This window comes from Suncus etruscus, chromosome 11, assembly GCF_024139225.1.
Source record: "Suncus etruscus isolate mSunEtr1 chromosome 11, mSunEtr1.pri.cur, whole genome shotgun sequence".
Lineage (NCBI taxonomy): Eukaryota > Metazoa > Chordata > Mammalia > Eulipotyphla > Soricidae > Suncus > Suncus etruscus.
The window spans coordinates 64,016,203-64,028,627 of record NC_064858.1 but is presented as its reverse complement, the minus strand read 5'-3'; the positions used below and the strand labels follow the sequence as shown (position 1 = coordinate 64,028,627).

The 12,425-nt window shown below is 34.9% G+C and overlaps 1 protein-coding gene across 1 annotated transcript in view; it reads right to left on the bottom strand.

The window, feature by feature from the left end:
• Window positions 1–378: 378 nt before the first annotated feature.
• The window catches only part of RASSF9 (Ras association domain family member 9), a 35,267-nt gene continuing 23,220 nt past the window's right edge, over window positions 379–12,425 (bottom strand). The window contains exon 2 of the mRNA XM_049783162.1: window positions 379–2,149. Coding sequence (XP_049639119.1) covers window positions 889–2,149 — 1,261 coding nt within the window. The 3' untranslated portion in view covers window positions 379–888. The remainder of the gene's footprint in view (window positions 2,150–12,425) is intronic.

The following is a 12,425-nucleotide window of genomic DNA, read 5'->3' as shown; positions in this document are numbered from 1 at the left end:
GACACTTTATTCCATTCTATCAATGATTATATAGGACAAGAGAAACTGGGATATGTGCAGGGCAGGATGGCTAGGGACATAGCAGAATAGCCAGGGAGAACTGAGATGCCAGAGAGAAGATAAATATAGGAATATTTTGGGAGCAACACTGTGGGCAATAAAAGTGGCCAGTAATCTAACTTAACTAGAATTTTCTGAGGAAGGAGGAATGGCCTGGAATCAAGCCTAAGATAAGCACTAATCACGGGGAGACGGTGCTCCTCTTTGTGCTGTTCTTCCCATCTCTGGAGTAGTGTCTCCAAACCTTTCACTTCAAGTGAATCTCTGGAGCAGTTGCTCTATGATTACACCTTACACCAAAAAAAAAAAAATAGGGAGGGATCTGACATCAAGATCAGTGCTTTCTACCTTCAATTGCTGAAGCTCTAAGAGATAGAAGGGTTCAGGAAATTACAAAGATGATATATTATATCAATGAAAGGAACCTTGCTAGTTAAAATATTGTAACCCTCATGTAATTTCAAATTTGAAATATATTTGACAAAGATATTACAGCATGTTTTAATTTTACTTGTTCATGTGCATGTTTCATGGTATTCACGGTCTAACATCACAATTTCATTTGTAGTTTATCTAAATGATTTGCTATACCCCTTCTTGCTGCTGGAGCTGCATTCCTAATAAATATTTTCTCACTTACACCACTAATAATGAAGTCACAGTGGAAAACTGTCATCAAAAACAAACTTCTACATGTCTACATTTGATGAACTCCCTAATCCTTTGTAAATGATTTGCATTGTTTAATGTATGTAGTTAAAAGAAAGTTTCCTATTCAATTACACAAACATACACACGACAACATGTCAGCAAGAAGCCATAGGCCCATTATGTTGACAACCACATTGCATCTCCAGCATTTGTCTCTGAGTCTTGACTATGATTTGAGCTAATGCCTGTGTCTGAGTCTGTGTCATTTGTGTATATGAAAAACACTCTTTGCGTAATGGCTACAACTTCTTCACCACTGCTGGAAACTTCTGATTCCTTCCCACTGTTTTCTTCTACCTGGCAACAATCTTTTTTGCTTATATGAAGGGAACTCAACTCCTGGTCTAGGAGTTCATATTCTTTTGCTTTCATCTGAAGCAATGAGTCATTGTATTTAATCTCCTTTTGGATGCCACTCAAATGAGAATGTAGTGCTAAGCCTGCTTTCATGCTTTTCTCCAAATGAAACTTAACACTTTCTAGATTTGAGTTTTCCATTTCACTTGCAGCTTCCCCACTCTCATCTTTGTTTATGTCCATGCAAACACTTTGGACCTCTTTTTCTATTTCAGCAGAGAGTTTGTCAATGAGCATCCTGTAATATGTGAGTTGTTCCTCTAGCTGCAAAATACCCTCCTTCTCACTCAGATCCTCAGGGATCTGGTTTTTATCATAAAGTAAGTCAAGCTTTTGTTCAACTTCACTCAAACTGGGCATTAAGTATGCTTCCTGGACATAATTTTCCCCATCATTTTCTACATGATCCAGATGGAACTTGGCTTCACATTTCTCAATTTCCAGATCCAGCTCTTTCATTCTCTTCACTTGCTGGTGAATGGTATGGTCTTGGGAAATAATCAGGTGAACTAGTGTTTCCATACTATCTCGGTCATGGGAAACTGTGTCCTGCTTAATTTTTGCCAACTTCCGGAAGGTTTTCCGGACTATTCTTTTCTGTTTATCAGGTGGTAAAGTCTTCATATAATTTGCTGGGCTGACTTCCCACCATTTTTTCGTGTTCTGTACCAGTTTGGCTTCTGCTGTCCTCCACAAAGGAACTGGGTGAAAAGCATCTATCTTAACCAAAACAAACTGCATATTAGGTTGTTCATCTCCCCAGGTTTTCCAAAGCTTCAAGATTCTGGTGAATGGAGGAAGAGCACGTTCTGAGCCTCTCCACTTCTCTAAGATGCAGTAATCACTCGACTTCCCCAGAAGAAACTTTTTGTCTCCAAATGTAGCCTCATGTTCCTCAAGCAGAGCTTCAACCACATCAGCAGAGGTCGTTCGCTTAGTTAACCCACATACAATCTTTTCTTCTTGGCAAACCCAAACCACAATTTCCTTCTCTTCTGAATCCATGTCCTTAATTGGAGATCTGAAATGAAAACAAAATACTTTATATGTCTGCCAACAGTGAAATAAATTTTAGAGAAAGATTTACTTTCAATATCATTTCTAGAATTAAAGACTCCATGAGAAATGGATTTAGAAGCTGAAACTACATAAGAATGTCATGCTGCAAGAACATTTTAAATCACGGAAATATTTTATTTTTATTTTCTAGTGGACTTTGACATAGTACACTATCATCAAAGGCAAGTGAATTTATTTTAATTGTTCTTTAGAGTTGGCTATAGTATATCTGCAGTTAGAACAGTTAAGAAACAATGTGGGTATGGATAAAAGGAGAAGCCATTTTTAAGAAGCGAAGTGTTCACGATCGAAAACACTCATTTTTTATATTCGGAATTTTTACTGTAAGCCTAAATATGTCTAAATATCTAGAAATGCTAAAGATACATATAAACAATAAGTATACTTATTCAAATATAATTTGTAATTAACATATTTGTGATAAATTCTGGGAATGAACTTCAACTAGCTAAAGACTTAGAGATAACTTTAAGAAATAACTATTTTATTTAGAGTTCTTTCCCCCATCTCCCTGGCCCCTTACATAGAATTCTTAAATGAAACTTTTTTTAGTGCTAAAAAGTTAAGTTCCTTTACTTTGGGAGGAGTGGAAGAATAGGTTTGGGGCCATAATCAGCTGTTCTCAGGAGCCATTTGTAGATTCCTGATTAAGAGTTGCTCCTGTTGGGGCCTGAGTGGTAGCAAAACGGTAGGGCATTTGCCTTGCACACAGGTGACCCAGGACAGACCTGCATATGATTCCAAGCATTACAGAACCAGGAATGATTTCTGAGAACAATGCCAGGAATAACCCTTGATATGGCAAACCCTCATCCCAAATAAAGAGAGTTGCTCCTATGGTGTTTGGAGAATGTGGTGGTAGGAACTGAAAAATGGTTAGCCATGTGCAAGGTAAAGTCCTTAGACCTGTAACATCTTCCTAGTCCCAACAGCTAAGTTTCTTAATACATCAATGTTTCCAAGTAGCTTATAAGTATTGGTGGCATTTAATAAACTAAGAGGAATCAAATATTTTTCTTCAAAATTAAACCAGCTATGTATTTTCAAAGAAATAAATGCTGCTTTTTAGAAATATTGTTTTGTTTGGTCATATGCCTATGCAAACCTGTTATAACTGGGTATGAATATTCAATTTGACAATGAAAGTGGGACTAAATAAAATGTTCTCTCCTCAAATACCAGAAATGTGCTAGTAAAATTAACAGCATCAATATCCATGTATTCAAAAAATGGTAACAATACAAAGACAAAAGTATCTTGCCACATAATAAAATGTGACAAATAATTATAACCTAATGCTTGAGAAACAAAAGGTGATAAATATAATCTCTAATGGTAATGTAATAGGTCATTTAAAAATACAAAACATGGATCAAATTATTTCATGTCACTAGCTTAATTTTTGTTTTACTTTTGCATATGTTTATTGAGGATAGACGCAAAATCAAAAAGAACTTACAATGATTAGAGAACATACTATTGTCAATAAAAATAAAAACATTTATAAATGTTCTTTCCTTTACTTTCTTTTTGTTGTTGTTTGTTTTGGTATTGGAGTCACACTTGGTGGTGCTCAGGACTTACTCATGGCAATACTCTGGGATACATATGTGATGCCAAGGTTCTAGTCAGAGGTAGTCACACACACAATTGATTTATTCACTATACTACCTCATCAGCACATTTTATATTTTTCATCTCAGTGCAATAAAAAACATACACAGGGTTTATTCCTGGTGGTGTTTAGGGTCATCTGTTGCTGGGTTTGCCATGAAAGACACACCCTGTACTATCCCTCCAGCCATATTTTCTACTATTATCTCAGTGATTTTGTTTCAATAATTAAAATTTTCATCACCAATGTGACTGATGCAACTTTGATTCCAATCTTTTCAGTATTGAATACCTTGCTCTTGCTTATTCAATGCTCAATATTTCTTTTTTATTGAAAATATCCCCCAGTGATTTACTATATCTAATCAAATTAAGCTACTTTTGTTATAGATGTTTCTTGGATTGAAGCATTTTAGATTATCAAAAGCCTCATTTTGAAAATGAAGAAACTGTGATAAAGAGAGTGTACTTATTGACTGAAGCTGCACAGCTAGAAAGTGGAAGTGTTTCTTCTAACTGGCTTCAAGCAGCTACAGAGACATTACTCTGGAATCTACATTTAGGACTAATTACAATAACTATTGTAACTAACAACCACTTCCCAATTTATACACTGACAATGCTTCAAAATTTTAAGTAATTTTAAGTAAAATTTTAAGTAATTTCCTGAAGCACAGAACATTTTCCTTATAAAATAAAACTTCTTATGAAATAATCAAACTCCTAGTTTAAGTGTGTTTAGAAAAAAATATAGTTTCCTTTTCTCAGTCTATTCTTTCATGTACATATCCATTTTTTTTTGGTTTTTCGGGCCACACCCATTTGATGCTCAGGAGTTACTCCTGCCTAAGCGCTCAGATATTGCCCCTGGCTTGGGGGGACCATATGGGACGCCAGGGTATGGAACCGCAGTCCTTCCTTGGCTAGCACTTGCAAGGCAGACACCTTACTTCTAGTGCCACCTCGCTAGCCCCGTACATATCTATTTTAAAGAAAAATATGTCCCATATATTTAAGTCTGACATATGAAGAAGTAGGGGCAAAGAGCTTAAGGATAGATAAAAAGGTTCAGGGGGATGGTATTTCTAGAACTGTTCTCTATGGGGACCTATGAGGAAGCAATGGAGATGGATTTCTTACTAAAGTCTATAAAGAATATAAAAGTCAGGCACTTCCTATAATAATTTTCCATTCAGAAAAATCACTATCTCTAATTATATATCCCTTCATTGTAATACCATAATACTATACAAGTATATAATACATATACTATAACTATATATGTGACTCATGGGTTATATTTCTCATAGGTTGTTATGAAAATCAAATATATCCCCAGAGATATTTTAAATAAATGCAATATCAACTATGTTGTCTATAAAATTACCTTGTTTGGGTTATTCAGAAGACACACAGAACCTAATATTGTTAGAAATCAGCAGTTTTCAAAGTACCATATGAAAATGTAGCTTTGCTGGTAGGTGTTAATAGAAATAAAAAGTTACTAATCTATATTTTATCAGTCTCTGAGTAAAATATTGTCACAGTATATTCTTTTTCTTTCTTTCTTTTTCTTTTCTTTTTTTGGTTTTTGGGTCACACCAGCAGCACTCAGGGGTTACTTCTGGCTCTATGCTCAGAAATCGCTCCTGGCAGGCTCAGGGGACCATATGGGATGCCGAGATTTGAACCACCAACCTTCTGCATGCAAGGCAAATGCCTTACCTCCATGCTATCTTCCCTGCCCAAGTATCTTTTCTTTTTCAATGAAATATACTGTATATAAAAGATTTCAGATTAGCCTAGTCATGCAACAACAAAAATAAAATCCTTTCTTATTTTTTTATCTTTTTTTCCCCTAATTTTGAACTACCTACAGTGCTGTTCAGGGATTACTCCTGGCTGTCCACTCAGTAGTCACTTCTGAAGGGCTTAGGGACAAGATGGGACACCATGAATAGAACCAGGGATGGTCACATGCAAGATTAGTGCCCTATCCTCTGTACTATCACTTCGTGCCTTCTCATGTTCTTAATATGTAACATGATTATTTCCTTTCAAAAATTTGAAGAAACCTGAGATATGTATACCTCTCAATATAGATTATTTATTTTACTACAATATCACTAGAAATTTCAAAACCACAGCACGAAACATACAAGAATTAACACAATATAAATTATTCATCAATTTGAATCACAAGAAATGATAACTAGAATATATAACTGAATATATAACTTACTATATATTTTGCTAACATACATTTATTTATTTAATGTGGTTAGTGGAACAAACTCAGCCATGTCAGGGTTTATTCCTGGGTCTGTACTCAGGGGTTATTCCTCACAGTGCTCAGGGGACACATTGGGTTTTGGAGATTGAACCTGGTTTGGCTATGTACAAGGCAATCACCCCACAGGAAAATCATCCTGCTTTGCTATTCATATTTAAAATCTGTCAGTAAAATACACTGGACACAGAAAACTTCAATAATGCAAAGATCAGAATGACAGCTTTTAAATCAGAGGTTATAATTAGAAAAGGGAGTTAGAAACCAAAAAAAGAAATTTAATTTTAGATATTTATCTCAAGCAGAATATATTTTGTTATAGTTAATATAATTTGTGAAAAATAAATATGGTAAAGTACCAGTTTGCAAAATTTGGTTCTACACAAGGGACTTTATAATACCCAGATCTTACAACAATTATAAACTTAAAAATGTTAAGATTATAATTACAGTAATGGTACAAATCCTTAGATAAAGATAATGTAGCTAAGGACTGAGATAGAGAGTGGGTGGTGAATTATGAGGGAACCTTTGGAATAATGATAGAGATATTTTGATATTCTGATGGTGAGTTCAGTGCAATAGAATTGACAGAAAAATAGTAACACTGATACTATTGTAAACATTGGTTCTACAAAAATATAGTATAAAATAAGTTAGAATTTTGAAGATTTAAATTACATGTCACAGCTATTTTCAAACCAAAAGATACTTCCAAATTTAAGGTATATTGTCTTCCTTATTTTTTTTGGGGGGGGGGGAACCACTCCTGGCGGTGCTCTGGGGTTACTTCTGGCTCTGCTCTCATGAATTACCCCTGAAACGTTCAAGGGGCCATATGAGATGCCAGGGAATGAACCCAGGTCAACCATGTGCAAGGCAAACGCCCTACTCTCTGTGCTATCACTCTGGCCTTAACAATCAATAATATTATCAGTGTAACCAGATTATTGATCTAAATTTTTTCTTATTTTCACCTTTATTAGATGAGAGAAATTGTAAATATTATACTATGTTTAGATGACTTTTACAAGAATAGGAATGATAAGGCATAGAAAATTCAGTGACAGGGGCCGGTGAGGTGGTGTTAGAGGTAAGGTGTCTGCCTTGCAAGCGCTTGCCAAGGAAAGACCGCAGTTCGATCCCCTGGCGTCCCACATGGTCCCCCAAAGCCAGGGGCAATTTCTGAGCGCTTAGCCAGGAGTAACCCCTGAGCCTCAAATGGGTGTGGCCCGAAAAAAAAAAAAGAAAACTCAGTGACAGACCAAGATAAAAATTTCACTTATATGTATATTTTGAAAATTATATTTCAATCCATTAATCCATTCTAAATTAAACTCAACTTACTTATTTTTTGGAAATACTTATTTTGGTCTGATGAAGATTTTCAAACCTTACTTAGATATTCACATGTTAGTGAACATCGTTTTAACAAGAATGAATAAAAGTTGAAGATAAAAAGTAATTCAGTAAAAAGATACATTTAGTGAATTATATTAAAAAATAAAGCCACTTTGAATATTATTGGGTATTACAATATATATTCTACAGGTGTGTTGCCAAATTGAAAAAAGCAATGATTAAGTTAGTTTTTATTTAATAATTAAAAGACAATTGACCTCACTGTCTTTTTTCTTAATTTTCATTACTGTCTGAATGTAAGGTTAAGTATAAAAATGTTGGCTACCGTGACTGATTCAGTGGTTACTTTTGCAAAACTCCCTGCCATTTTTTCAGTGCTAAGTGCTGTTTGCTATAAGCCCATATACCAACAGGAAAAAGGCAACCATCAAGTAATAAGTAACTTCTCAGCCTAGGGGAGGAAGACACTGCCTGATACCATGGAGCCAAGTCTCCCTATAACTTACATTCCTGAGTTAATAGCTAAACCTCATCGCCCTATGCAACAGAGCTTGCCCCACCATAAAACCTGCTGAGAGTTCCGGAAAGTGGTCTGCAAACCCTACTTTAGGGTCATAGGGCAATTCCTTGAAAGCTGCTGATTTAGGAGTGCTTGCAAGATTGTCACTGCTTCTCCCTCCCTTCTGAAAAATGATTTACTCTCTTTGTTTCTTCTTACCTATACTGGGCTTATACCTTATTTGGAATAATGAAGCAATTTGCCCGCCAAACGAATGATTGACATGCCTTTTGCCTGCCCCCTTCACCTTCCCTATATAAGAGGTGCAGGACCCCAATAAAATCATCTTTGAACGGTCTGATCGTCTAAGGTCATTATTACTAACCTCTCTCAGATTTTTTACAGGTGTGGTCGTGCTTCTAGCCCTGCTAAATAAAGGTGCGGTCGTCCGTAAGCCTCTCGACTGATTCCTGCTGGCCGGGCCCCTCCGGGGGGCTTGCAGGACCCCGCATAAAAAAGTCTCAATAAATTGTTATTAGGAGCCATCCTAATTTATTGTCATTTTGGGAGGACTTAGCAAGGTTATGTTTCAGGAAAAATAACAGTTAGTTACTGATAAAGGGCAGTTAATGAAAAATTGTAAAAACAGAGATACAATGGGGTGTGTAAAAAGTTACACTGTATAATAATAGAACCTACTTACAAATACTTATATTATACGAGGCATTTTTCAGTGTTTTTTGTTCATTTGATCTCATTGATAAACTTATCAGATAGGTCCTCTTGCTCAATCCATTTAGTAGATAAGCAAACTGCACAAGACATAAGTTAGTTCAATATTATTCTTATCTAATACTTTGGAAACAGGTTTAAGTACAAAATCTAGAATCAAATCAGATCACTGATAAACTCTAAGGTAATGATCAACATAGTTTGAGAGGTTTTCTTTCTAGTCACAACACTAATATTGTTTATCAATGTAGTATTAAATTATTAGATTTACTAGAAATCTTGAGACTTGTCACTGCACATACAGTGAATTATTTTACCTGATTAAAAACCAATTGTAAAATTATTTTATAGTTTCTATGGTGCACTCCTGAATAAAATATTAATGTGCTCATTCCATTTGTCTTTTAAAACAATTTTAAAAATATGTTTTCAAGAGGTAACATTTTTACATTCTTTTTTATTATTTTTTAAATTATCTTTATTTAAACACTGTTATTACAAATATGATTGTAGTTGTATGATTACAGTCATGTAAAGAACACCCCCTTCACCAGTGCAAGATTCCCACCACCAATTTCCCAGATCTCTCTTCTTCCCTTCCCTACCCATATCTGTACTCATGACAGACTTTCTACTTCCCTCATTCATTCACATTGTTATAGTTTTCAGTGTAGTTATTTCTCTAACTGCACTCATCACCCTATGTGGTGAGCTTCATGTCATGAGCTGCACCTACCAGCCCTCATCTCTCTTGTCTCTGAGATACTGTTAAAAATGTCTTTCTTTTTCCTTAAAACCCAAAAATGAGTGAAACCGTTCTGCGTCTTTCTCTCTCCCTCTGACTTACTTCACTCAGCATAATAGATTCCATATACATCCATGTATAGGAAAATTTCGTGACTTCATCTCTCCTGACGGCTGCATAGTATTCCATTGTGTATATATACCACAGTTTCTTTAGCCACTCATCTGTTGAACATTTTTACATTCTTGCAATACTGAGGAAAAGGTATAGAATGGTAAGCTATTGGGAATTAGGGGTCACACCTTAATGATTCTCAGTTTTAATATTTATTAATGATTCCCCGTGTAAGGGTTAGTCATGGTATCCTATTTTGAAATAGTCACTATCATTTAAATTCCTTAGTGTAGTTTAAAGTCTGTACAGTTTTTAGAGTTTAAGATACCAAGTACAGAGTTTATAAATAATATTCAATGAGACAACAGATGTGAGTCTTCTAAGCCAGTAGTGAAGATTCATAGAGAATTTTGCACTTGCCTAGTTCCCTGCTGCTCCAGGAGGACAAAGGAAGAGAACCAGATGGTCACAGAATAATTGTAGAAAATACTGAGATTCTTTTGTAATCATCAGCACATTGTGTGTATTTTTTAAATGAACAAAATTACAGGATGCAGCTAATTTGGATAGCTAAAGGGGAATAAGAACATGGTTCTGTTATATTTCACTTTTTTTTTTTTTGGTTTTGGGGTCACACCCAATGGGCTCAGGACTAAATCCTGGTTCTGCGCTTAGAAATTGCTCCAGGCAGGCTCAGGGGACTATATAAAATGACAGGAATCGAACCCACGTCTGTTAGGCAAAAGCCCTAACATTGTGCTATCTCTTCAGCCCTACTTCTGTTTTATTTCCATGTGTATTTATACTTGTCAACTCTGCAATTCACCGGTGGCAAGTCAGTAGATTATAGTGAATTAAATTGGGAAAACATCTGGCCCACATAGGACTGGCAAAGTATAGCCACTGTTAAGGTCAAACCTTGTTTGTTTTTGTATGACTCAAGAATCAAGAGGGTACTTTATACTTTTTAATGGTTTTCTTTTGAATTCAAAAGAATTCCTATCTGGATATCACTCATATATACACATATATATGTGAAAGATTTGGCTAGTCTTCTAAAATTATACACTTAGGAAGCTTATAACTTCTTGCTGACATTGGTGGTTTAATTTTATTATGAAGAATAATTTAAGATAGTTATGCAGGGTAACAAAAATCTTAGACATTCCGTAATTGCTACAGCACACAATCCCCAAAAACAGAGAAAAGGGATGGGAATATGTCAAGAATGTGTACTGAAAACTTACCACGGTTAAGTAAACTAAGCTTCTAGTTCAAATTCTGGAAACTGATTATGATCAAGATGTAAATATTTACCAAGTATCATTTTCCAGATAAAAATGCTGAGAAAATAGTAAAACATTAGGAGTTCTAGAGCTCAGTTCCTAGTTTAACAGGTGGCTGACAAATACCTGAAATTTCCTTATTGATTTGAACTTTGTAGTGAAACATTTCATAACAGGTCATGAGTATATTTATTAAAAGAACATTACCTAACCTGAATACTTTTCTTAATAATAGTTGTAGTTATGTCAATTATTAGCATTAGCTACCTATTTTGTAGATAAGTCCATAATTGGTACTGCCTTCTTAGTGAAAAATATTTTCTAATGATAGTAATTTTTTAAGCTTGTAGCTGCCTGTAATCACCTACTTTCCCCTAATTCCTGAATTCTGAAATACAATGGCATGTTTGAAAGACTCTCAAAATATGGAAGAATTTTAATTATCATGTAGAATTGTTGACATCCAAAGATGAGATACTTTCTTTAGGATTTCCATTTCCTAAGAATACATCTTAGTTATAAGATGAATTTCACTTATAAATTTCATTTAAAATAAGATCTTTGCATGTCACAAAGTAGTTACTTAAATAGAAACTAGAAAAGAAAGAATTTGTAGGAATGAGAACATACTAGAGACTGTTGTGTTATAGAGACTGTTGCTGTTATAGAAAAAGAGATAATTAAAACAATTATTCACAAGAGAAAAAAGTGGCAAACTAGATCTCAAGTATATACAAATATCAAATATTACATATCTATTTTATTTCCACAACTTTTGAACTCTGTAGTATGCTCTAAATTTCTCTCTTTGCCTTTTTTTTGGCACCTGCTTCCTAGTTTATCTGTTATTGACCTCACTTCATCTTCTACCTATGAATCAGGTCTCTCCTACCATAGATCATATTAGAACAACCATCTTTGGATCACATGGCCTTGTCCTTTTCCCCCCACAAAATAAAATATCCTGTGATCATTTTATCTAGCCCATAATTTTCAATAAACTCCGAAGCACTACTTACTGGCTTTGGAGACAATAGCAATTAGCACAAAGAGGGGAGAGTGCAATTAGAGTAGAGAAGGCTCTACTATGAAAGTGGCATGTGTGATACCCATTCATTAACAGTAGAACAAACCACAGTATCAAAAGTAAAAATGTAAGGAGAGAAGTAAAATCCCTGCCCCTTAAGAAGACAGGGTTCAGGGGCAGAAGATAAGGGGACATCATGGAGGAAAAGGAAACTTGATATTGGTGGTGGAAAATTTGTACTGTTGTACTGTGATAGTTTTATATATTATATGACCATAATTCAATCTCAAACAAATATATCTGTGGTGAAAAAATTAATATGAACAACCTTGTAACCACAGTGATTAAATAAAACTGTTTTTAAAAAGATTATTTTCTTATGACTGCATTGTATTTCATTATGTATATGTCCACAGTTTCTTTAGCCACTCTTTTGTTGTCTTGCATCTGGGTTGTTTGCAGATTCTGACTATTGTAAATAGAGTTGTAATAAATATATTGTGCAGAAGGCATCTTTGTATTGTGTTTTTGTATTCCTAGGATATAGC